The sequence below is a fragment of the Glycine max genome, chromosome 5, assembly GCF_000004515.6.
Source record: "Glycine max cultivar Williams 82 chromosome 5, Glycine_max_v4.0, whole genome shotgun sequence".
Taxonomy (NCBI): domain Eukaryota; kingdom Viridiplantae; phylum Streptophyta; class Magnoliopsida; order Fabales; family Fabaceae; genus Glycine; species Glycine max.
The window spans coordinates 33,120,927-33,147,608 of NC_038241.2; the positions used below are offsets into that span (position 1 = coordinate 33,120,927).

General features: G+C 30.8%; 3 protein-coding genes across 7 annotated transcripts; 1 reads left to right on the top strand and 2 right to left on the bottom strand.

The window, feature by feature from the left end:
- Nucleotides 1-42: 42 nt before the first annotated feature.
- On the top strand, nucleotides 43-5,471 carry LOC100818610 (purple acid phosphatase 8-like). The gene is made up of 7 exons (NM_001254279.2): nucleotides 43-324; nucleotides 3,095-3,251; nucleotides 3,381-3,488; nucleotides 3,807-3,934; nucleotides 4,253-4,381; nucleotides 4,722-4,789; nucleotides 4,879-5,471. Exons 1-7 carry the CDS (start codon nucleotides 127-129, stop codon nucleotides 5,096-5,098), a joined length of 1,008 nt encoding a protein of 335 aa, NP_001241208.1. The 5' UTR covers nucleotides 43-126; the 3' UTR covers nucleotides 5,099-5,471.
- A 213-nt stretch (nucleotides 5,472-5,684) lies between these two features.
- Nucleotides 5,685-8,039, bottom strand: LOC100809328 (uncharacterized). Of its 4 annotated transcripts, XM_041015480.1 has the most exons (7): nucleotides 7,758-8,003; nucleotides 7,557-7,683; nucleotides 7,394-7,469; nucleotides 7,230-7,302; nucleotides 7,059-7,122; nucleotides 6,832-6,882; nucleotides 6,009-6,147 (listed from the first exon to the last, which is right to left on the bottom strand). In XM_041015480.1, the coding sequence occupies exons 1-6, from the start codon at nucleotides 7,830-7,832 to the stop codon at nucleotides 6,860-6,862; spliced, it is 438 nt and encodes a 145-aa protein (XP_040871414.1). In that variant the 5' UTR covers nucleotides 7,833-8,003; the 3' UTR covers nucleotides 6,009-6,147; nucleotides 6,832-6,859. The 4 variants fall into 4 exon arrangements, with proteins under 4 accessions (XP_040871413.1, XP_040871412.1, XP_040871411.1 ...); XM_041015479.1 differs by lacking the exon at nucleotides 7,059-7,122 and having other exon boundaries at nucleotides 5,685-6,147; nucleotides 7,557-7,662; nucleotides 7,758-8,039; XM_041015478.1 differs by lacking the exon at nucleotides 7,059-7,122 and having other exon boundaries at nucleotides 5,685-6,147; nucleotides 7,758-8,021.
- Nucleotides 8,040-9,966: 1,927 nt separating this feature from the next.
- LOC100809865 (RNA demethylase ALKBH10B) lies at nucleotides 9,967-16,073 on the bottom strand. 2 transcript variants are annotated; one of them, XM_003524094.5, is made up of 8 exons: nucleotides 14,902-16,073; nucleotides 14,232-14,351; nucleotides 13,464-13,561; nucleotides 13,200-13,317; nucleotides 12,154-12,276; nucleotides 11,883-11,995; nucleotides 11,469-11,623; nucleotides 9,967-10,920 (listed from the first exon to the last, which is right to left on the bottom strand). In XM_003524094.5, exons 1-8 carry the CDS (start codon nucleotides 15,521-15,523, stop codon nucleotides 10,224-10,226), a joined length of 2,046 nt encoding a protein of 681 aa, XP_003524142.1. In that variant the 5' UTR covers nucleotides 15,524-16,073; the 3' UTR covers nucleotides 9,967-10,223. The 2 variants fall into 2 exon arrangements, with proteins under 2 accessions (XP_003524142.1, XP_006580091.1); XM_006580028.4 differs by lacking the exon at nucleotides 14,232-14,351 and having other exon boundaries at nucleotides 14,902-16,054.
- Nucleotides 16,074-26,682: the final 10,609 nt, after the last annotated feature.

Sequence of the window (26,682 nt, forward strand, 5' to 3'; positions counted from 1 at the left end):
TGTATGTATGTATATATACAGTATCTTCTCTCATAAAATTACAATCTCTCTATCCCTCCCTCCCTCTCTCTTTCTCTTTCTCTCTTTCCCTGGGTTGGAGAACTTGCAGGTCCTTAAAATTAAACCATGGCTTCATCTTTAAACCAACGCATGTTATTCCCTCTTATGTTCGTAATTGGTATGTTCTGCTTAATGGTAACTCCTTCTATTGCGGAACTTCCCATATTCAAACACCCTCCAAAAAAACAACAATCTCTTAATATATTGGTCCTTGGAGATTGGGGAAGAAAAGGAACCTACAATCAATCTTTGGTCGCCAATCAGGTTTAGTTTTTGCCTAATCTCCCTCTTCTTTTATATCTTCATTTTTAATTTCTTAGGTTATCAATCTCATTGTCACATATAATTAATAGATAATTATACAAATTAAAGCATAATTCAATGGAATATATTATTGTTCTGCACATTAAATTTGCACGCACCTGCACATAACATGTGATCGGTTAGTTCACATGAAAATCTGCTCTTACCCAAAGTCTAAATTATGGATATTTAGTTAATCACATAAGTATAACCCCTGTTTAAGACTAAAAGCAATGACGATGCTAACTATACGGAGTGCAGTTTGGCATTTTCAGTATGTTCAAACAAAAGGTTGTAGTTAATCTATTATCCGTATGTTTAGTCGAACTATCTACAAAAACTAATAGCATTTTTTAGAATTGATAACGAGAAAAATCAATTCATTCAATTAATTAATCAGTTTTTATTATATTGTCCAATTGATTTAGTTAAAAATCCAAAACCAATTCAATTTAACTAGTCTAAATCAGTTTAAATTGAATTGATTTATTATTCTTTTTATGTTAATATATTTCATCAAACATATATATAAATCTGAGGCATATTCCATATGCTTCACATAGATGCTGATACATTTTCAAGCATTCACCTCTTAGCTTTACGGGTTTCTTAATATATACATTCACTTTTTCTCTTAGCTTTATCAGGTTATTATTGATTAACATGCATTCAGTATATTCTTTTCCGTTTTTTCTTTCTTATTTTTTTTATCACATCAATTACTATATTTATCAACTTTTTTTTTATGATCTTTCTCTTCCAATTGCTCCCTCATCCACCCCAAAACAAAGTGGACGTTACACATTACCCATTTTGATCAGTTACTTCTTTCTTTCTTTTTTGTCTTCTATCTATCCATCCCTGTCTTCCACTAGATAATGATAGCAACATAGATGTCATCATCACTCATCTACCTTTGCCCTTTTTAATTTTTATAGTGGTGTCTTTTAGAATTTGGGATGCAAGAGACATGCGATTTTAATTTCTGCCTCTGATAATCTCTCTCCTCCAAAACTATGGTCCCATAAGGAACCTTTCTCTAGTAATTAAATATGAAACCTTCGTATAGTGTAGACACTGTAGAGTTTTTAATGCATTTGGACAAGCATATTCCAATACTTGTGAGACCTATGGTTTCTAAACCCACCACAACGACATGGCCAAGCATCAAAGCGTTAATCTTGTGGAGATAACCCCACGCATATTCCAATACAACACAGACGATATGTATATATTCCAAGGCATATTCCAATACAACATGAGCATGCTATTAAAAATAACTATAATAATAATAATTGAAATACACGTCACAATGATCAGGACGATCTAAAGATAAGACAATCTAAACACTCAAGTCATAGGTCTTTCAAATTTTAAAAAATTATTTCTTATTAATTTTTAAAAGTATAAAAGACTATATATATTAGAAAAAAATTCATATATTGTTAGAATTGATAGTATAGAAAAAAAAAAGGATAAAATTGAAAACATATCGGAGATAATAGGATATTAGATTTATTAGGTGTGGTTATATAAGTTCACAATGTAATTATGTAAACTTATTTGTTTATTTGATTCATATTTATTTTGTTTATTGTGAGTTTATTTTTGAGATTTAGTTAAGTTTAATTCATATTCTAAGATGATGGTATGAGAGTCTATCTTAGATTTATTAAAAAAGTCACATATCATATTATTCACCTATCAAGCCTAAAAATACTAACAATCTTAATTTTATGAGCAAGTTCAAACTTACATTTTAAGATACATAACTTTTTTATTTAAAGTTAAAAGTTTCTTTTTAAATTTTACTTTATATTTCACGTATTGTTGAGTAGACACCGGAATGATTCAAGAGTTCTGACTCCTGAGGTGTAAGCAAATTCCAAATAAGTTTTTCCTTGATGAGATCTAGCCTTCAATGAGAAAAATGTGATTGACTCAACCCCGTAGTAGAGCCTATGATAAGCCCGTGTGTTCTGTTCGGTCTAGATATAAACGCCAAATTGTTTCGATCCACCCACTTCATCTAATTTAATATTTACAATTTATTATACATTTTTAAAAGTAAATAAAAACTGTTCCTGTGTATTGTAATTATATAAAAAAAAACTATAATTTAATTAAATATCATCACATATTATTAAAAAATTTGACAATGATAATAATTATGTAATGTGCCCAATATTTCTAAAAATATAACAAAGTATAATTAGATGGTAGTATAAAATAATAATTATACTCAAATTCATTAAAACCAAGTTAGTTATTATTAAATTCTTGAAGTTTATTTTCGAGAAATAGACAAGAACTTGTTTTTCTTATAAAACTATCCTATCTAGAATAAAACAAAATACACATGAACGAACTTACAAGTGACAGAATAATATATGGTCATTTCTCTAAGATCTTATTAAGAAATTGAGACGCTAATGTACTCCATCTTACATTTACATTCTTCTACATTATTCACAAAAGAAAATCTATTATTTCCTCACATTTAGATGTGGCAGCTCCTGCTTTGTATCATGTTTAAGCTCGAGGGTTTAACATTGAACGGTTAATAGCGCATTTGACTCCAAAAATGTTGTATGCACATCTACTATAAAGTGAGATAATTAAGTTTAGATTTTACAAACAGCCAATTCCATTTTTAAGTTGCTAGTATGTTTTTTTTTTCTTCCTCTTTTGGGGTATCGAGTAGTAACTCCTCATTGCTTATTTTTTTTAGATGGGAATTGTGGGAGAGAAACTAGACATAGATTTTGTGATCTCCACTGGTGACAATTTTTACGAAGATGGACTAAAAGGGGTTGATGATCCAGCATTCTACCAATCATTCGTCGACATGTACACTGCCCCAAGCTTGCAAAAGACATGGTACACTGGTAAGTTAATACTACAAAATTCAAATACTTTAAGCATGGCTTTTGGTGTGCCAACTTCATAAAATTATTTGCTAATTAAGAAATTCATCTTCCTTTTTCTTTTTCTTTTTCTTTTTTTTACTGTGGCAGTTCTGGGTAACCATGACTACAGAGGTGATGTTGGGGCACAACTAAGTCCAATTCTAAAACAAAAAGATAGCAGATGGCTTTGCATGAGATCTTTTATTCTCGATGGAGGTATAATTTACACATTTGTATTTTAAGAAATAATAATTTAAATGAAATTATGTAATTGATGTTCGAACCCGTTATACTTAACATAAATTATCCACAACATATTTCTTTCTAGAACTATGGTGAAACTATGTTTTTTAACGATACTAAATGTAACGTGGTGTGTGATCTATGCAATCAATCTCATTTAGTGAGATAAGACTTTGTTGTTGTAAATAATGTAATTGGTGCTGTAATGTTTTGTGATGATTACATAATAAAAGTATTCATTTATTGAATTAAACCTTATAACAATTGTGTTTTTACCCCTTATTTATGTAGAAATTGTGGAATTTTTCTTTGTGGACACCACTCCATTTGTAGAAGAGTACTTCACGGACCCAGGAGAGCATACCTATGACTGGGAAGGCGTTCTTCCTCGCCTAGCTTACCTTTCAGAACTCTTGAAGGTTGGTTACAACTTACAACTTATAACTTACAAATTCAAATTTGTTGGCCTTTGTCAAGAAATAATGTCTTAGTCAGTTCCAAAAACTATTAAAAAAACTAAAATAAGCGGCCATTTTCGTATTTAATTTCTTGAAATAATTCACAATTGAAAATTATGACATGGTTTAGGAAAATGTAACATCCTTTTAAACAAGTCAAAAAACTTATTACAACTAAGATATCAAAGACTTTAAATTTGCATTAATACATCTTTCATTTAATTGCAACATTAAAAGGAGGGAAATTATGGACTGTCCCTGAAATCTATCTTTCTGTAGGATGTTGATTTAGCTTTGGCTCAATCAAAAGCAAAATGGAAGATGGTGGTGGGTCATCATACCATCAACAGTGCTGGGCATCATGGTAACACCGAAGAGCTTAAACAGCTACTTGTTCCCATCTTAGAGGTAATCAAATCACATTCTCATATTAATACGTTAATTACCCGTATTTAAGATTCCTCGTGTTTCTAGTATGACAAGTACATTGCTGCCATGTCGGCATTCCATTTTCCAAGCATTTGCATATCTAAGACACCAAGATATCTTATAATATAATTACCAAATGCCCCCTTCAGTATTTGTTAAAGATGATACATATTACATGGTCTAACTAGGTAAGTTAACCAGGTTTCATAAGTAAATTAGCTGAGACCATGTTAAAACTCTAATTCCCTTGTAATGGTTGAAATCGTTGCATGAAAAATTTACAATTTCTGACCAGTTAGTTTCTTCATTATTGGTCCAGGCGAACGATGTTGATGCATACATAAATGGACATGACCACTGCTTGCAGCATATAATTGACAATAATAGGTAAGCATATATCTTACTCTTAAATGGTTAGCTTCAACATCATCACTGTTCTGACATTCAAGCTTCTGTGGTTTGCATAAACAATCCAGTGGAATTCACTTTATAACAAGTGGAGGTGGATCAAAGGCATGGTCGGGCGATGTCAAGCCATGGAAACTGGAAGAACTGAAGTTGTATTATGATGGGCAAGGATTCATGTCTATGCAGATCACCAAAAGCAAAGCAGATATCATATTTTATGATGCCTTTGGCAAAGTTTTGCATACATGGAGCATATCCAAAGACCGTAACGTAGCAGCCTGGATATAATAAGCTAAAGTACACACATTACCGGCTCTATGTTATGAAAATGGAGGTCCCTCTGGCTGACAATTAGGGCAACTTAAAAATGTACTATTTGTAACAAAGAAAAGAAGAAAAAAGAACGTTTAGAGAAATTCTAATGTCCTTGCAGTAGCTGTAGTATGCACCCTAACTCGTGCTATAGAAGTTTCAGAAACAAAGGCATACACTACTTTGTAGTATTTGTAAGTACTTCTGTAAGTGATCATTGAGCCTTGAGGCTTGCCCTGACCCTGGTGAGCCCTTGGGACCCAATCACATAAACTTTTCATTATCAAAAAAAAAAAAATGATGGATGGTCTGATTGTTCTACACATAACACATTGATAGTTTTCATCAATCAAATCTACTAAACTTATAATTATCTCTTTGTTCTCATGAATCTCTTCTTTTAAAAATAATAATAATATCTAACACTGGAAAAAGGATTCTCTCCATTGGATAAAGTGGAAAACTAAATTTCTAGTTAGTTTTGTTTTGCTTTGACAGCTTTGCCAAGCACAACAAAGGATTGAGTACCAGTGGTTTTTATAAACCTGCTTTTTGTGAAGGATGAGAAAGAAGACCAAAAATCATGGTCACTTCTTATAGGCTTTCAATGTATAATTACGAGCTTTTGCTATACAATTGATCTTTTAATATTAACAAAATACCTGAAGTGCATGCATAATATTGACAAATTCCTGGTCTAGCAACTCATTCTCCCTCACTAAGCGCACTGGCTTTAACAGTGATTCAGAGACATCGGACTCACAGCTACTGTCTTGAGAAATATATATGTCGTATCCAAGAACATGCAGTCTAGCCCAGCATATATTAAAACCGAACTGATAATTGGAAGCTTGGTCCTTAGAAAACCAGTACATATTACTGGATGCTGGCAAAGGTAAGTATGAATCAGCCATGTTGTCATGCAACAGGTGTCGTGAAAGAAGAGAAATGAGCTTCATATCCTCATCATGGGAGCCATCACGACTGAACCATAAAGCAAGTGTGAGCCTTTCTCCTTCAGTTATCTGTAAAAAATAACTTCATATCAGAAAAATTTAAGATGGCCATATATTTATTGATGATTGAACTATCATTCACTCCATGAAAGAATGATTTTATATCAATTTAGTCCTTCAAAAAATTATTTACAACTGTCACCTACATCAATCTCAAAATCTATTCAATCTCTATTGATAGTCCATAACAGATGAAAGTTTCCTGTCTGCATATTTTGTCCAAATGAAACAGAAAGGTCTTTATTCTATTATCATATTTGTTGAAAATTTAATAGAAGGCATGAGGTTATAAATGCAATTAATATTTTAAAAAAAAAATAGATAACAGCAGCCTACTTACTCTTTGCACTCATTTGAAATGGATAGAATAATTTCTTATGTATGTTATGAATGATGTACAACATATTTATACACTGTTTATGATTAAGGGAAATGAATCACATTTGAATTAGGGAAATGAATTGTTGGCATGACAATAATCAAGATCAACTTTTGATTGAGGCTGATTGATGAGAGAAACAATAATCAATATAAGAAGCCAAATCATGTTAGTTTACAAAGAATTCTTTTTCTTGGACTCGAGAGATAGGGAGGAGGCAATAAAGATTCAATTCTGATTTAATATTAAAGTTGAACATGTACAACCAAGTAAATAAAAAGACACTCAAAAGAAAAGAGAGCATTTGAATATACCTCATCAACAGAATGAATGTTATGGTCATCAGCTGTGTACATCAGAACATCCTGAAATAAAAACCAATCATCCTCAAGTTCAAATAAAGATAAACACAGTGAAAGACAGCTCATTTCCTACTTGGAATGATAAATGAACATATTATAGTTCAATAACGAATTTCGCAAGACAGACTATGCCACCGTAAGAATGTTAACGGCTTTTGGCACAATTGACTTGGGCTCACCATCCTGGAAGTGAAAGAGTCCACCACTGAAATCCGGGCCATAAGTGTTCAAATAGCATACTTCCTTTCATGGTATTACCAAAAGGGAAAAAAAAAGTAGTGATCAATAGTGCATAACATAACAAGAATTCAATATCTTAAAAACGGGTTGATCGGTTGAATAATACTCACTGAGAAGTGACGTTGTTTGAGGTAGGGCCTGTTATCATCACTATGCCATCCAATGCTTGCTCCTCTGCTCCAACTGATTCATAGTACCATTAAACAAGATGGTAAAAATGCTTATCAAATAGAGAATAAAAAACCAAACATTGAAGCGAGGTAAGGTAACCAACCTTATTAAACCAGTGAATTCAATGAAGAGCTCATACTCACACTTGAAAAACTCCTCTAGCTTGTCTTTCAACCGTTCTGCCACCAAATTTGAAAACAAATAAACTTGAAAGAGATTGTTAAATTGTGGGGGTAACTGAAAATGAAGTTTTGATGTAAAACTACCTCTGATGGGTATAAAAGGAATGATGAAGTGGGAAGAATTGGTAGCAATGAGATGGGAGAGAGTGGTGGAGAAGACAATGGGTCTGTAACCCACCGTGCTGCTACTCTTGTGGATGAATTCCAATTCCTTCACCAAAATCAAAATCAGAATAAAAAGAAAGAGCAAATGTTTAATTAAAGCAAGCAAAGAAAGAAACTAACTCTGCATTCGTTGAGGGAGAGGAAGTTGGGGATGAAGAGGCGTGGTGATTGAGGTTCAAACTCAACCTCGGACATTGCTACTGAACTCCGTGTCGTGTGTTTGTGTTTCTTCTTCAAATGTTATTATTACCTACGGATCGGATTCGCATGTCGTGTCTTTGAAAGTTGAAACTTTACTCTCTGCGTAATTACTTTACCCACCTTTCTTACCCGGGTTAGGGCTAAGCTGTTCAACTGCAAAATTTATGGTTATATATAAAAACTAGTTTAATTTTAAAGTGATTTTTTTAACCTTTATCTATTTTATTTTTTTTAGTTCATAGTTTGAAAATAATTTTTTTACTTGTGTATTTTAATTTTCTTTTAGTCCTTACCATCAAATGATGAGTAATATTATTTATTACGATTAACAAAAAAATATTAGCAAATAATTCGTAACTAATTTATCGCAAGATAATTTGTAATGAAAAAATAATTGATAATTTATATCTAATTTTTAATTAATTATTTTTATATATTTTTTTAGTAAGGATTAAAAGATAATTAAAATACAAATTATAGAGACTAAAAAAATCACTTCCAAATTATAGGAACTAAAAGAGAATTAAAATATAATTATAAAAACTAAAAAGATTACTTTTAAAACTATAAGAATTAAAAAAATCACTTTAACTAAAAAGTTATGAATCGTGAAACTATAGGAAACATATGAGTAATCTAACCTAAAACCTAAAAAGAATCAAAATTAAAAAGAAGGTTTAATTTTAATATAATGTCACCATAAAAATTACTATATTCTCAATTAATTTAAAAAATTTAAATATATTTTTTAAGAAATTATAATTAAAATTAATAATTTTAAAACATATGGTAATTGATAATTATAATTAAAATTAATAATAATATAATTTTTTTATATTATTAGTGTATTTCATTTAAAATTATATTAAAAATGTTTTAATTAATTTGTAAATATTTAAATGAAATATAACTTAACTATCAACCTATCATCAAATACAAAGAAATTATATGATCTAGACAGTAATCAAATTCTAACATGAGATTATTGATTCAAACCTCAATACAATTATTATAAAAAAAAAAAAAGGTCACGATAAAAAAAAATTGGATGCACCATTGAAATAAAAGAAAATATAAAATTCAATAGATATAAATAGATACGTGAAATATCTTTCATCCTTGCAACATATTTATCGCAAAGGGAATGTTAGCGCAGATTGATCATCTATAAATATGGTGCTTCTAGCTCTACATTGTTTGCTTTGTGGATATCTAAATGATAAAAAGAAAGATACATGAAATATTAGCATTGATATTTTGTACAAATATTTTAAAATTGGTGTATATAATTAAAAATGACATACTATTATATTATTATGTGTTTTAAAAACGCGTGTTTTTAAAACATACAATAATTATTCAAAATAACACTGATGAAAAAAATAATAAAAAATAAGTCATTTTTAAGATATGATATATGTTTGAAATAAAAATCAATTTAACTTGTAACATTGTGTATGGAATCACTCTAAAAATGACTTACTTGTGTATACTTATATAATACATTTTTTCACCAAACTTTAATTGAATCTGCTTAATAGATACAAGAAAGTTGAGAAGGAAAAATATGATAAAAGGGAAAAATAAGTGTTTGTTTACTATTATTATTAATAAACTGCACAATGTGAAATTAATATATCATTTTATAAATTCATATATTGAACAAGCACGAAATCTAATTTTATTCAGAATAGCTTTAACGTCCTCCAAAGATTTCGAGAGTTAGCTTCAATCCTATAGTGCTTTGTGTAGAATCTTAATATTAAGGAGCTAAAAAATGTTGACTGGTTTGTTTGTAAAACCTTGACAAAGAATTTAAGTTTTGATGTCCAATTTCGTTCTTGTTTAGGACATGATAATGTCTAGTGGTTTTTGGAACATAGTAGGGCAATATTACAATAGTTTCTAAAGTGGTGTTGTATCGGTATTGTTAATTATTTAATTGACAAGCTTCAAATGGGATATGTTGCCAACTTCTATTTGATTCCGTCTCAACATGCCATTTTGTATGCCTTAAACTAGTTTTAAGTTTTAACAAATCCAGTTGAAACACGCACACACTACCACAAGATCAATATTAACAGTAAGAAGCATTAAAATAAAATAATTAAGATAGGAAAGGCCAAAATTAGAATTAAGAATGGGTTTCCCTTGCTGTAACAGTTAATATTTTAAGACAACAAAAAAGGAATGGAGCAAAGAAAGGAATACAGAGAGAACCAAAAGTTCTACCTCCTTCCCTTGTTCTCCCCTGCAGTATAGTGATATCTCGTGTTGCCGCGCTTTACATTTGCTTCAAACTCAAGTCAAGTTCACCGCCTATCGTGTTCGTGTGATAAGCTTTTCCTCTCTTTTCTCTCTTTATCTCTGTAATTATGGTACAGCTCAATGACATGGTGCAGCTTTGTCATTGCTATCTTGCCGTGTCTCTAGAGCTGGTTCAACTTGAGTTCCATCAGCCGCATGCCCATTGCATTCTTGCTTTTGCACTTTTCCTTTTGGTGAAGCACTTGTACTATTATGATTAGTTTTCCCATTTTCCTTCTCCAGCATGGTTGGAGTTTCCGTGCTTGGGTTCACTTCAGCCAAAGTACCCGCTGGTAACTGTTGAGATGAATTACCTGAGCCCGGCGGAGGTAGGAAGACTCCTGTCCCAGGAGCAGGGACTCGAGGAGGGGGATGCCTTGGAGGAGGTGCTCCTGTCCATCCAGTAGAACCGGGTGGGAATGCCACAGGTGCAGGAAATGGCATGGGAGGTACAACTGGCGCAGTAACAAACAATGGTTGCATGCCAACTGGAGCTGCCATTTGTGGTCGAATGGGTGGAGATGGCAGTACTCCAGTTGTTGGAAGTGTAGCATAATGCTTGGAGCCTACGTGATGACGGACATGATTGGGGGATCGGCTTGGCAATGGACCCCAATGAGAAGATGTTGCTGTCGAGGCAAGCCGTTGAGCATCACTTGATAGTGACTTTCTTGGTTGGGACTTTGTGAAGGTAACAAGTATGCGTTGTTTGCGTACGGAAGGAAGAGCATGCTTAGCAAAATCACTGGATTTACCTTCCATAACCAGAAGGGACCTATAATAGCCAAAGCCAAAAATCATATCAGATATCAAGTATAGAATCAGTATAGCAGGTAGACGGTTTGCAGATTGCAGTACTAGTGTAACACATTAAAACAAGTAGCTCTCCCTTAACAATGAATTCTGCACACCCAGAATGCAGAATGCACATAATGCTGCTAGAGTCTACTCCCAAAATTAATAGCAGCAACAAGCAAGTAAGCATGCCCTACAAAGGTTTTCCAACTTAATAATCACCTCCAAGAACAGAATGACCCAAAACATTCAAGTCCCACAAACTCCCGCTTAACAAACAATGAGGACACCTTGTGATAAGATTAAGTAATAGTGGAAAACCTTTTAATTGTAAGGTTACAAATAATGACAAAAGACCAATATTGTCACCCGTATAAAATGGAGAATTCTCTTGTGCATTACACACATATATAATCACGGTCACCAGAGCCAAATTACACTCATTAATTGTAATTTCTCAAAAAACAATATTATAGAACAAATATCAGGTGCATTATCATAGTGAAAGACAAGGTTAACAAGCATTACCCAGGAACTAGAGAAAGCTTGATACCACCCCTATAATCCCCAGGATGCTCTGAGGCAATTACTCTTCCAAAAGTCATTTCACATTCAGTCAGAAAAAGGATATAAACAGGCCTTCCATACCATGATGGCCAACTGTGGGGTTGTGAGTGATCACCCTACAGGCAATAGTCAATTGTGATGCCAGGTTAGGTTAGCAAATCCGATACCAATAAATAAAAATTTAGAATGCTAGCAATACACTGTTTACCATTCTCTTTTCAACACACCATTAATTATTAGATAAAATCCATGTGGAACCTACTAAATAGGGTTTTGAAAGTAGGACTCATGAATTTCACCCAATAATAGTTATGAAAAAATGTGTTAACTAGTGTTGCTAGCTTTTCTCATAAAAAGTAGAATAGAAAAATCAACCTCATTATAGAAATCCACAATGCAACAATCAGGCTTCACAGTCATTACTTGCGAGGAAACCATACGCTCAATAATATCTTGAAACAAGGAAGGAATAGGTTCTACATTCATATCTGCCAGATTCAATCAGTAAAAGTTGAAAAAACCATTATTGCAAGGGTGCTATAAAAGACTGCAAATAAGAAACTTTTGTGAACTATAGTAGATTGGTATCTAAAGAAAATCACATAATAATAATAATAATAATAATAATAATAACAATACAACTTGCCTTTGGAGGCTCCTGTCATATTTTCCCCTTCTGCTGGGGCATCAGCAATTGGAACACCCAACTGAATCATCTCCCTTCCATGCCCTTTCATGGGCCTTCTTGAAACTATATATGCCTGACTTCCTGCTTATAAAAGATATTCAGCAACTAATAATACATTTTTTAAAAATAAAAACAAAAACTTGAATGATCTATGGTGACAACAAAAGCAAAAATCCTTTCCCCACAGGAGAACATAAAATACAATAATCAATCTGAACATCAGCTTATATGTATTGCAAGTGCCCAATTATCAAATTGAGCATCAACCAACAGGCGGATGTCGGGAAAAAAAACAGTAATAGGGTGATATGCATTCTTTTGGCTCCTTTTCTCGTTGTCTGTCCCTAGCATACCTCATTAAGCATTCTCTTGGGTCTTCAAAAAAATTTAATCATTAACAGACATAAAACTAATAGTAGCAATAGTAAGGAAAAAGACGAATATCAGGAAATGCACTGTTCTGGGACTAGGGCTCAACACAATAATTAGGGTACCAATGAACACATTAGTGACTAAGACTAAGGATAAGGAAGGAAGTTACGAAAAGGGCCTAAACATAGCCACCTCAAGGTTTGCTGCTATCTCTCTATCCCTCACCTCTTGAATCTGATCCTCACGTACAAATACCATTGGAGAACCAGCTTACTCCCCTGACTGCAAGTTATCAGATCACTCCCCTTTTGGGCTTGGGATACTATGATTCATATTACTTACCATGAGCAAATTATATATTAGAACTCATGACTCATACACTGCTCATTGTTATTAACCGAGAATAGTGCAAGCTGATTCTATGTCCATGACTGTTCAAATACTGAGATGAACCAAAGAAAAATAGATACAAGTCAAACACCTTTTTACACAAAAACCTCGAGCTTTAAGAACATGGGCAAAGGGCCTGCCATGCATATGTCCACATCTATTTGCTATGAATCAAGTACTATTAAAAAGGGAAGCAGTAACAATCTTCCAGTCTGAAGATAGAACGCAGATAGTACATTTACCTTGTAACTGTCCTTTTTTTCCAGAAACCCTTAGATCATTGACCAATGAAACAAGATTTGCAATTTCAGTGCTATCAAATAAATCTTCATACAACTTCAGTCCATCAACCACATTCACCTAAAAGTAAAAAAATACAAAGGTACATCTTAAAATATAGAATATAAAAGATAGACGAAAAATAAAAGAAAACTTATGAGAAGGCATATACCCATCCTGAAATAATGACATCAAGAAAATTGAAGAAACATTTTAAAGGACCCTACCATCTTCCCATCAAACATTTCATTGCCAATAAAAGTTTTTGCTTTGGTAGAAAGACTTTGGCTCTGATGTTGATTTTGCACAGAATGTGAATCGTCCCCTGTAAACACATTTCACAAGAGTTAAGTGTCATTTAACTAAAAAGTATGGATCTAAAACAAAAATATTTAGAGAAAGCGAGCAAATTTAAAAAATAAAAATAAAAAGAATCAATTTCAAAGTAAAAGAAAATTAATATATAAAAATTTAAAAGTAATTATAGCTAAGATTTGAGAAGTTGAATTTAATGTAACAGGATAGTTTACATAAAAAATAAATATCAATATAAAAGAACATTTTAAAATTAATAATAATTTCAAAATGTTCAAAAATATAAAAATAAGTGCTAAATAATGGTAAGGTCATGTGTCAGTGTGTTACACAGAGCAAGAGAATATAATAAAAATAAAAATGTTTTCACATCCAAGATTGAAGACTGATTTATAAATATAAGGATTGATATAAACAAATACTAGTACTAAACAAAAAATCAGCACAGAAAACTATGATTATAAACTGCATAAGATTTGACTCTCAGTGTATGTCTAAATCATACAAGAGTCAGTACCTACATTTTTGTTATTTCACACCCAAACTTTAACTACATTTTCTAGATTCCTAAACTTCATGAATGCAATGCAACTAGCATTAGTCTGCTGCCCTAAACTCTTTTAAGTTAAACAAGATCTATAATATATCTTCACTATCATCATTGTCAGGAGGAAGAAGACCTTTAGAATTAGATATACATTCATCATTTACAACAGCTTCAGATTCTAAGTTGGACAAAGATCCTTCAGTACTCCTTGTGCTCTTCAAGCTGCCATCAGTTTGATGCTTTGTTATAGCATCTGCTCACACAAGCAAGAGAGCAAAGAAGTTAATAGACTGCAGGAATTTCTTGTGTATTAATGATCAGTGAACTTATCCTATATCTTTCCATTAATTGGATAGCAGAAGGCACCAGATCATAAGAAACAAACAAAAAAACAGCCTTAATTTAAACATTTGACGATTTGAATTTTTAGTCAGCAACAATTCCATAAATTGTCCTTTGCATGTATTCTAGTTTGACACTAAGTTAAGTAATAATAGCATGGTATTGTGAATTCCATATGCAAATTTTTGTTCTGCTAGTACCTGGCCTTTCCACAATGATTCTTACATAAGAGATTTTTTACTTTCCTCATCAAAATTGTATTTTTATATGCAAACACATGCATAAAATGATCTGATTATCTCCACTGACTTTTCTATAAATTGTTGCTCTCATTTCACTACTACTTGGATTATAATGAACACAAAACACTGTTAATATCGACAGTCACTCAGTACAAGATTCACCATGTTGTAGCATAATCAAATAAATGCATAATACAGACTGATTGACCCATTATTTACCTTTCTTGTCTTCAGCAGATGCTAAACCCTTATCCCCCACTTTCTCAACCTTTCCACCAGATTTATGTTCTTCACTCTTCTCAACAACTGGAGTCCCTTTCTCCGTGCCTCCAGTAACCGTGACATTTGCATCATATTGATTATAAGACTCTACACTAGAATTATAACCTTCCTTTACAGGCTCAAACCTCTGCCCATGCCGGTATCCCGAACCGGATTTCCTAAATTCCTTTGCACCCACTTTCACTGGATCCAGAGGCCTCTGCTGCCTCCTCCACGCCACTTGCTGCAGCGCATGCGCCACATCAGCCACAGAAAAGTATTGCTGCATCATCAGCACCTGGTTCCAATTACACCTCCTTTGCTGAATGGCCCCAATGACCATATCATACTCCCCAGGGTCACCGACAACGCGTAAATGGTGACAAAGGGAGTCTATGATGGCATTGGCAGCTGCAAATTCGCTTCGCAGCCAGCCAATAAGCCCATCCCTCTCATCAACAAACCATTGCTGGCAGTAGTGGGGCTGGTGGATCTCTCCGCCAGCACCACCGGCACCGGCACCGCCACTTGGAAACTGCATTTTGTCCTGTATTACCACATTTCCCGATGGCATTGCCATGAGAACTCACTTGCAACAATACACTACAACCGCATATAAAGCATACCCAAACACAACTAGATCTAAGCAAAGAAACAACGAGTTTATAACAAAAACAGAGCAATTCAAGAGGGCCCCACTAAAAGAAACGCAGAATTGAGAGCAAATAAAGCAAAAAGCAGCAATTTTGTTTAGAAACAAGGCCACCCCAGAAGTGATTAAGGCCAAAAAAGAGTTGAAAAACGGATAATATGAAATGGGTATGGCGTTGAAATCAATAAGAGCGAGAATTGGAGAGATCTGGGGTTTGAAAAGGGTGAGTGATGGAATGAGGGTGAAGCGGTGGTTGAGTTGGGATGACGCAAAGGGAGGGGCTTGAAGAGGAAGATCTAGGGTTGGGATTAATGAAGAATGTGGAACAAAGGGTATGGCTTACTGATCACGCATGTGTTGTAGTCTTAAATGGTGGCTCATATTCACAAGTCACCACACAACACACTCTTTCTCTATATATATTTGTTGCTGTGCATCTGAGGACTGGTGGGTGCTGATTTTGGATTTTACAGAGAATATTCTGGAAGAAAATGGGGGCTTTTGGTCATTCCCCTTTCTATATTTAGCCATGTTAGTTTGAGATTAAGCCTTTAAAACAACTACTATAGTTATTTTTAAACTTTCTTTCTTTGAATTTCTTTCAGAATAGTAATTGACTTTACAATTAAAAAATTAATACTACCATGTATATTTCTTAATTCTCTACTCTTTAAAGTCATCTTCAATAAAAATGCATTTATGAGTTATTCTTCAATGGAAGTCTTTATTAAAAAAATTATTAAATCACATTTAGGAGTTGTTATTACTCTTATGGAGATGCGGTAAAAAAAAAAATACTTTTATTGGGATACATGCTATTTTCCTAATATCATGTATTATACAATTTTTCTCTATATATTTCTGGATTTAAATTTTAAATTTTATTTTATTTAACACTGACTCAAACAATTTTTATAGACTACCTCAATGCCCAAATCCTTTTTCCATTATCTTCATCTATATATTTAATTTTCTTAATCATTTATCTTTTTCAAATTATCCTTTTCATCTTTTATTTTTAAATTGAATCTCAATATTTTTTAAAAAAATACAAGTATCAAATAGTTAAAAATAACCTTATATCATAATATAAATTATTTATTGTGAATCCAAAATATAATTTATATGCTAAAAATATTTATTTATTATAAATTTTAATTTTATTGTAAAATTTAGTTTTGCAAAGATAAATATTGATCTTTTGAATTGCATAAACTATTTTTTTATATAAAAAAACTTAACACGGATTTTAAAACGAGAATTTTGATTTTTGAGGATATTTGATAGGGAAGCAATTTTTAATTTTCTAAAAATCTTAGATTGAAAATATTAATTTTTCATGTTGATATTTATTTTAAAAATAATATTTCCTAAAAAAAATTAGAATCTTTTTATAGAGGTAAAAATCTAACTTTTCCTATCTCGGAGAAAAAAATTAATTATATAATAAAAAAACTACATTACTTCCTTTTCAAATGCAAAATATCCTAAGTTGAGATTTATCTTTATCCAAAAGTTTCAATTATCATTGTTGTTGTTGTGCTCATTCACATGATTCTGTCTTTCCTTAATTTTGAAATTTGTAAATATATATATATATATATATATATATATATATATATATATATATATATATATATATTCAGACCAAAAAGAAATTATTCAAATTTTGTAAGTAAATTAGCTAAATATCTTATTTGTAATGAACTTTGAGTAAAAAAACATTTTAATAAAGAATATTCTTGTAAAAAAAAATCTTATACATGCAGTTCTACTGTAACCAAACATTAAAAAATTTAAATTCTCAGGAAATGAGACCAATTAAATGTATTTTAACCATTCCTATTTATATATAAATTCAAATTATCATAAAATCATTTATTAGTTATTTATATGATAATTTGAATTTATATATAGATAAATTTGTACGGATTTTCTTAGGTCTATTTTATATTGCAGGTTTAGAATGTTGCCAAAACAAATAAACAATTTAAAAAAAATACTGAAATCATGATCGATTTAGAATATTATTTTTTATATAGGTTATTGTCTTAACCGATATAAAAAATTGTCATATTTTACATAATATTAATTATGGGTTACACTATTTGAGATACTCACACATAAATAGAGATTATGAGTTTATTTTATTTTCTTTGCCTTTTTATTAATGGAGACATGAGTTGACGTTGAGATGCTACTATTACTTCTACTATTGTCTCCACCAAAATCATCACTACTATCTTGTCACCACCACACTCCACCGCTATCACCTCCACCAACACCACTATTGTTGTCACCTCCACCACCACTACTATTGCTTCCACCATTCCATCATCATTATCGTTGTCACCTCCATCTTCATTTTCATTGTTGCTACTATTATTTCATTCTATCATTAAATTCATCGTCATTACCACTAGTATTATTATTATCACTGTTATCACCAACATTGTTCCCACCATCACCACACTATCGCCACCATTGTCACTATACCACCCCGCCGCCACCCATAATTTTAAAAATCAAATTGATGATGGACTCGATTAAAGAATTTGGTCAATGGTCAAAGCAACGGATCATTAATTGATTTGCATGACCCAATCTTTATTAGAAAAATCTAAAATTTTATATCAAATTTTAATTGACATGCATGAACTAGCGTGTTTCCTTTATTGAGCATGACCTGATCCAGTGAATCACCAATTTAATTACAAACCTAACTGAGTTGTACTAGGTTGCACTAGGATCAATGCATGATAGATCCAACAGGCAACTCGACTCAATCAGACCTCCAATCGATCCGGTTTGACCAACTGGGTCAGTTTGAATTTTAAAATACTAACATCCTCATTCCATTGCTACTACCATTAGCATCTTCATTCTACCACCATTGTCATCATCGTTGTCACTACTATTTCATCATGTCAATGTTATCATCGCCATTATTGTCACTCCCACACTGTTATCTTTGTGACTACCATTATTTCATAGTAGAGTGAGATGAAATAAAATAATTGACTTAATTTATTTATCTTTAATTTGTAACCGAAACTCAAAACTAAAAATAAAAAATAAATAAAAACTAAAACTGATTTTTATTTTTAAAATAAGAAAACGAAAAACCACCCGAACTGGACTTATGTTTTTGTTGAGACAAGTTTTGATGTCCAACATGACGTATAGAATGGAGAAGTTAGGGTATGGCATTATCAAGGTGCGGTTCTTCTGGTTTTGGATTCCGCAAATTCGTTATGCGCCACAAATCAAGGAGAAAAATGAAGTACTTGAGAAATGAGAAAATTGGTATGCTTTGACAGAGACAGAAACGTATGGTTGAAGAAGGGAACGCATTGTGTTTAAAATAAATATACATATGAATTATATACTTTTTTTTCTTTTATACCATGTAGGTGTGAACTATAATCGATTTTATTAATCACTATATTTTTACTGCCATTCTAGCTAACAATCAGTAAGATATTTTCTATCAACCACCCTAAGAATCCAAACTCAGCCGCAACAAGTCGTTGGTAAATTATATACACTTTATTTTATTGTATTTATCAAAAAAATTATCCTTTCGGTTTTACATTAAAACATCACTTTGATTATGTAATCACATGTACTTACTTTTGCTGCAATACAAACAATTAGTGAGTTATTTTAAAGATTTAAAATAAAGAACGGTGTTAAGATAGAATAGTTATATATGAACGTCCCAACAATGTAAACATCTTATTCATATTAACTATTTTTTACAAGCTATTTCTTTCTTTTATCATATTATAGTATCATATCCTTTATTATTATTATTATTATTATTATTATTATTATTATTATTTCTTTTTCTATCTATTTCTTTCCTAGATGTTTACAAGGCCACGCATCATTTTCCAACAGTCAAAGATCAAAAAAGGTTTATCAATAGCATTTTACATTAGAACGTATATTTTTTTTAGACGGATATAATGAGTGTTTTTTAGCATGATAATTACACCAAAACTTGTGAGTGCTCATTTAATTATGAATTGACTTTGATAAGAAAATCCACTTTGACCAGATTCAGCTTCGTTTTTTTTTTTTCATGCTTTTCAAGAGTGGAGTTGGGTTTGTATATAAATACACACCTCACCCTCATCCCTAATGAGTTTAATAACCTCACATTTGTAAATAGTTTCTTGAACAATCCTCCTTTAAATGCTTACAATCCAAAACTCAACCTTCTTAAGTGCATGACCAAAACTACACCATATTTGAGCAATTCATCTTTGAAATCACTTAACCTCATTATGGCTATCACCCTAATTGTGATTTTTTTATTAGTTGATATATAAAACTTTCCACACTAACATCTTAAGAGCATTAAACTAAAATAATTTATAGTTTATGGATGAAATTCTTCAAAAAGAGAGAGTGATATTTATATTAAGAGTACTCACAATCTATTTTATTTCACTAATCTAACTCGGCTTAAATTTAATCTTACCATATTTGAATTAAAAAATAAATAAACCAATATATTTTGAGAATAAGTTTTAGTTATATTTTGAGTCATTCCACATTTCCACTAGACCTATTGATCTATATTTTTATTAAATGTGTATTAATAATTGCATACTAATAATAAAATATATTCACTTAAAAATAATATTTGACATAACACGATAAAATGTTTATATAAATTTTATTTATTTTTAAATATATGCTAATTTTAGTTTTATATTTTTTTAATTTGTGATTTATTAACAATAATATTAGTATCAATATATTATGTCAATAAATAAAATTGAGCCTATCTTATCTTATATATTATCAAATATTAATCCAGTTAAATTTAAATTTAAATAATTATAAATGTAAACTAAAATCACAAACACTCCTAATTTGTACTAGTATATAATTTGAATTGGAATATTAATTGTGGCTACTCTACGTGATTGAGCAAATTATAAAGGGAATAACTGGTGTGCTTATGACGCTTATTCATTCATACCGTGTTGAGAATAATAGTAAATTAATTAGCCGTACCTTATTGAGCTCTTCTGCAGGAACTTCTTTGGAAACAACCTTCTCAGTGCATGCTTGATTTTCAATAAAATAAAAAAAGTTATTTTTGAAACAAAAATAATTTTATCAAACTCTTACTTTTTATTTTTATTCATTAAATTTACATTAAAACGTGCATACAATATTTTAAATTTCAATTCAAACATTTACTTAATACTTAACGGTTTAAATAATCAATTGCGATTTTTTAGGACACTCTTTTAAATAAGACTTACTGTACATTATACTCCCTTATAAATTTTTTTAATATTTAATAAACAAGTACGAAATTAAATATTAAAATAATTTTCATTACTACTTAATACTTTTTTTGGCGAAAAAAAAAACTAAGCTAAGACGAATGGTTAACGTGATTCCAATCAGGTTGAGACCACCATAAAGTTGTTTGCTGCATAGCCCGAATCCAATTACTACTTAATAATCATATGACATACATCTAATTATATTACTTAAATCATTACAAGTGTACTGATACAAGTAAATGCATACTGCATACTATCTCATCACTAAAAAGGCAAAGTATATTTTTTTAAAAGAAAATATTTACAAGAACCAAAGTTATTTAAAAAAAAATAATGATCGAAATCAAATTATTAAAACCTTATTTGATAGTTATTAAAAGTATATTCAAATAAGAATAAAAAAATATCACATTAGTGTATTCATTTCCTCGTGTACAAACCTATGCATTTATCCTAGGCCCACAAAATCTCTTAACAGTGAAAGTTTATAATTCAATTGTGTTTGTGTACCAGTTAATTCGAATGGAGAAACTCGAAACAGAGCTTCATTTCATTAAAATATATGTATAATAATTTATGAAAATAATAATAATAATAATAATTGATTTTCCTTCATTAGGATAGTTATTGATTTTATAATCATTATGCTAATCTTAAATATTTTTATTTCTCTTTCTTCCTACTTTTTTCCAGTTTTTTTCCATTAAAAAAAGAAATCAAACATTAACAACCTATACATTAACCTAATGAAAACGTGTTAAAACTTAAAAGCATCTCTAACATGCATGTGTTTAAACTACTTTAGTAAATAATTGTACCAAAAAGGGTTTTTTCTTTTTCTTTTTTAGCTGATAGTACCAAAAAGGGTTATTACATCGTTAGCGTTAGTTAGTATAACAAAACGCATTACACATATATAAATAGAAAGGGTTACTTATATAAGTAACACTTGCTTAACTTAATTAAAGTAGTATTTGGCTAATAAAATAAAAAAATAAAAGTAGTGTGTGGAGCCATTTGCGTTATTTATTAGATTTTTTTTTGCTTAAATTACATGAAATTAGAAAAGCCAATATACCATAGTTGGACCCATTTAAAAATCATTAAAATATTAAAATTATGCAACTTCAATATATAGATTACTGCATTGAAAATACTGGCATTGTCCTGTATATCATAAAAAATGTGATGCATTCGCATGTGGCTTGTAATCTTGTATATAGCAAGTTTAAGCAAAAGAACCAATAAAAAATAATTTTTAAGAAATATATAGATTACTAATTTTAAAAATTTTAATCACTTAACGTTATAATTATCCTATTTTTAATATTTACTGTTTCTCTTTAGAATTTATTTAGAGTAATATTATTTATATAACAATTTTTTGTAATTATTTATTTTACATTTTTTGTCTTTATTTATTTTCATCACATTACTTTCATATCAATCTCTTTCTTTCTTTTTCCTTACATAGAAATATTGTTATTATAAAATTTTATTATTAAATAATTATCCTTAGTCTCTTGTAAATAAGACATACAGCAACGGTTTTATTATATAAAAAAAAATTATTGCTATATAAAAATATTCTTTAGGGTGGTTCACATTCAATTCAAATAATCCAAAGAAAAATCATAAAATAGTTAAAAAAATATTAATAAACTGATAGAAACTGATTTGTTTTTAAATTTTGTACACCGTGTATAACTGATCGGTTCAGTTGGATTTTCAGTTAATATTTTCAAAACATAACCAATAATATTAATACTTGTGTGTTTTACATATACAACTATGTGTTCTATACTTTTATGAGTATAAAAAAATTACAATGTTTAAGTAAAAATAATAATTTGTTGTTTTATACTATACATTATTAGCTCAAGAATTCATGTAGCTAGCAGAATTTTTCTAATAAGAGGAATGCTAGCTATCTACATTCTAGTTGGTATTTTCTTTTTAATATTTTAAATCTAAGTGATTAAAATTTATTATAAATAATTAATTTTGATAGATCTCACTCTTAAATCAAAAGAGAAAAATATTAAATTAAAAATTAGATTCATCACACAATTAATTATTTTCAATAAATTTTAGCTAATAAAAATGTTAAAAAAAGAATATCAAAAGAGAGAATTACTATTATTCATCTTTCTATCACTGCTCATAGTATTACATGTTGATTTAAGTTTATGAACAAGTATAGATGATTTAAATGAAACAAGGAAGACATTTTAGGATCACATACTTGAGTTAGAAACATTAAATATAAAATGTAACTGTGATCATGCTATAAAATATAACAATTATTAAAGCTAAAGACATCTAATAATAGGTAATTAAATTGTCGGTAAGGATGTATCAGGAAAAACCAAATCATCATCCTATTAATCTAAGCAACATTTTATAGGATTGGATCAGTTTTTTTTTTGTTATTATTTTATTTTAAGAAAGCAATACAAAACGAATCAAATCACAAATTTTTTTAATATTTTGATTCAAAGACTTTTTGGCTCAAAACTGATCTAAACCAATACCTCTATTATTCATATTCTATTATAAAATTGTCATGATTCAATTTTATGAAACGTGACCAATTAGAAATTAGGTACACCTAACAAGTCATGTGTTAAAATCAATACCGTTTACAACTAAGGTACCCACATGACCACATCACTTAAATATAACAACCTAATTAAAATCTTAGTTAAGTCTTCTCAAACGATGTGAGATTTCCCATTCAACATATTCTGTGCAGGACTGATCATATCATATAATCGTGACCCAAACGCAACCCGAAAAATAGGTTATTGGTTGACTGCACAATCTTCATGTCTCCTTCATTTTTAGCTTCTTTTTTTTTTTTTTTACTGTGCTGGTCAATCAGTAGGCATTTATTGCTTCTAATTCTAATTTTCAAGAATAGACTAAACATATTGACAAAGACTGTCACACTGTTTTGGAGAAACTTCAGTCAAAGTTTGTTTTCATTCTTCTCAAGCAATCAACTTGCCAACTTCACTAAGCCATTGGATTCGACCCTTCACTCTTTCTTTGCACATTTCCTTGCTAAGTTGAGCGTGTTAAAAAATACACCCTGAAGCTTGTGCGGGGTATTGGGAAATGAATAACGGTGTTTTTGTTATTTTTTGTTGACCATTAGTTTCTTTATGGTCAGAATTAGTTACACCAGCTAGATTCAATTGCCTTACTCTACGAGAGTTGTGCCTGCATATACACGTACATGAGCCATGCATGTATTATGAACTCAGTCAATTCAATCATAGAATTCCTTCTCCCAAATCTTAATAGCTTCACTACAATTATACGACTGTGTGTGTGACACATCAAATGACAAGAGCATTTGTATGAGAGGCTAAAAAGAGTAAATATGATTTTATAGATAAGATTAAAAGTTATTTAATGATTACATGACCACTTAAGAAATTTACATGACTATTTTTTAATCTGAACTTTTCATGATTTGATATATCTAATGATTATGATTGGCCTCTATTCTCACTCTCTCATAATGAAGGTTAACTATAAATTTCATTGTCTTTGTGTTCTTTGTTTTCTAAAAGTAAATTTTAGAAAAAGTAATCTTTATTTCCTTTTCATTTTAATCACTATCTTTCCTTAAACAATATAAATCCAAAATTTTCTGTGGTACTTATAAATATTAGAATAGTCTTTGCAATGACCCGTACACAAGCCATTGCATACGGTTGTGGAACTTAGGCCAAATATACCTTTGTTAATTTGTTTGGTGTGTGCATGGGTTTGAAGTGCATTGGCAACTTTTGGAGGTGATCCTTCTAGGATTCAGCTAAGCCTTTTAGTCATTGACATATTTGGTGCATATAAGTTGAGTGTAATATTTTCTTGATATATTTGTGTGTTGTTCATCATTACATTTTACTGGTGTGTTAGAGTATGCCATTATGAAGATATAAGGTGGATTGAATGTTAAGGGAGAAGGAAAGAGAGAAAAGGTCACGAATCAGGTTTTATCTGTTAATAAAACTAACATTCTCACAACTAACAGTTTGTCGATAAAAAAAAATGTCATTCTCTCTTGTCATGGTTAGTTTATCAACCTACGAGTAGAAAGTTAATCAGTTATATAGCTTATACGTATTCCCGTTGAACTACGATGAACGTGAATTCAATGAGACACAAGGATTCACCTAAAACAAACACACCATTACTCGTTTTCGGCTTTACAGTATACTTCCAACGCGAATCCATGTCTCTGCGGACTGTGGTCATTCAGATTCAACTGAACTGAAGGCCAATTCAAACATATCTTTACTAGTTAAGACTGGTGATATATACAACTGTAGACAATTGTCATAAATCATAATACTATGAGTTGGCTTTGTGACTAGCTAGCATAACTACTGACTCTGTGGTTTAGTTGAATCAATAATCAGTTTTCAATTGCCTAATTTCTTTCCCTCTTTTTCTCTCTTCTACCCTGTTTCTATTATGGTTTATTGTGGTTTCTCACAGGTGGAAACTTGGGTTTCATTTTTCAGCAGCAAGCATATCCTGCATTTTAACCTTTATCATTTTTTCGGGCTCATTTTCTGTTGGGTCAACCCTTACATTCTCCTTTTGATGTCATGCATGGAAAAAAATTCTTTGGTGTATTATGATGAGAATGGAGAAGATGGATTATTTGCTGGATCAATATTATCAAAGTAGGGTCTTATTTGAGGTTTGTATTATGATATTATTTGTTGCTTGTAATTTTTAGATATGTTGTCATATAATTGGTTGTTGGATATTTATTCAGCTACTACATTCTCTTCAGTCTATTCTATTCCTTAGTTCTGACATTGTTTGGCCTCATTGTCTCGATGTCATTTTCAGTGCTTTCTTGCCTCACAGCCTTGTCATTGAAAAGGAGACATTTCCTGATGAAGAACAAGAGCCTAGAGGTAACAGCTTGGGTAGAGGATGTTCTTATATTATAATACCAGAAACATAGGCATCTACAGGTACCTTCTTGTAGTTCCTGGAGGCTGCTCCATTAATTGTCTTATTCTGCACTAAGATCAACCAACATCTTATATATCAACTATAATATTCTACTATTTGTATCAGCATAAGTATACAACGAATCTTGAACTGAATGATGGGATGTTTTAGCTTTCAATACATAGATCGAACATAAAAGAATATCCTCCTACAAAGAATAAATTAGCTTTGAGTATTGTTACTTGATGATTAATTTATCAGTTTGAAGCATACATATAATGGCTAAACTTACCAAAAATGGTGTGGTGTCAATAATATAGGAGAGGATAAATTATCATCATGCTATATATAAAAACCTGAAGTATTTTTGTCAGCTAGCCTAATAAAGTAACTTATTCTCTGTATAACTTCTGTTACTTGCTAGTAATTTTTCTAGACGGAACAGATTTTGGCAAATAACTTTATTAAGTGGTATTCAATACGAACTTATCACATTAGAGCTTGATCTTAAGTTTAACTGTGAAATTTATTGAAATAAGTTTCAAAGAGCTTACATTCGTAAGCCTAAATAAACTCTTATAAGTGTAATTCCCCCTAGTTTAACCTATTTGGTTACCTGTTTTGTCAAATTAAATCTCTTCCAGGAAATAAATCATTATTATAGTTAATAGACCCTTTTTTTTTCCGAGAGGGCAAGTCTTTGGACCTAGAAGTGAAAAATTCAAATCATAGAAACTTTCTTTGCACTAGGGGGTAAGGTTGCATATCCACCATCTCTTAAACCTTTTCAGG

Excerpts from the sequence above, each read along its gene's own strand:
- LOC100818610 (NM_001254279.2), top strand. The coding sequence starts at position 127 with ATGGCTTCATCTTTAAACCAACGCATGTTATTCCCTCTTATGTTCGTA. Across the intron at positions 4,382-4,721 it reads TACTTGTTCCCATCTTAGAG|GCGAACGATGTTGATGCATA; the intron begins GTAATCAAATCA and ends TTATTGGTCCAG. Across the intron at positions 4,790-4,878 it reads CATATAATTGACAATAATAG|TGGAATTCACTTTATAACAA; the intron begins GTAAGCATATAT and ends TAAACAATCCAG.
- LOC100809328 (XM_041015477.1), bottom strand. The coding sequence starts at position 7,832 with ATGTCCGAGGTTGAGTTTGAACCTCAATCACCACGCCTCTTCATCCCC. Across the intron at positions 7,684-7,757 it reads TCTCCCTCAACGAATGCAGA|GAATTGGAATTCATCCACAA; the intron begins GTTAGTTTCTTT and ends ATTTTGGTGAAG. Across the intron at positions 6,148-6,831 it reads ACATTCATTCTGTTGATGAG|ATAACTGAAGGAGAAAGGCT; the intron begins GTATATTCAAAT and ends TATTTTTTACAG.
- LOC100809865 (XM_003524094.5), bottom strand. The coding sequence starts at position 15,523 with ATGGCAATGCCATCGGGAAATGTGGTAATACAGGACAAAATGCAGTTT. Across the intron at positions 13,318-13,463 it reads AAATGTTTGATGGGAAGATG|GTGAATGTGGTTGATGGACT; the intron begins GTAGGGTCCTTT and ends TTTTACTTTTAG. Across the intron at positions 11,624-11,882 it reads TTGTGGATTTCTATAATGAG|GGTGATCACTCACAACCCCA; the intron begins GTTGATTTTTCT and ends TATTGCCTGTAG.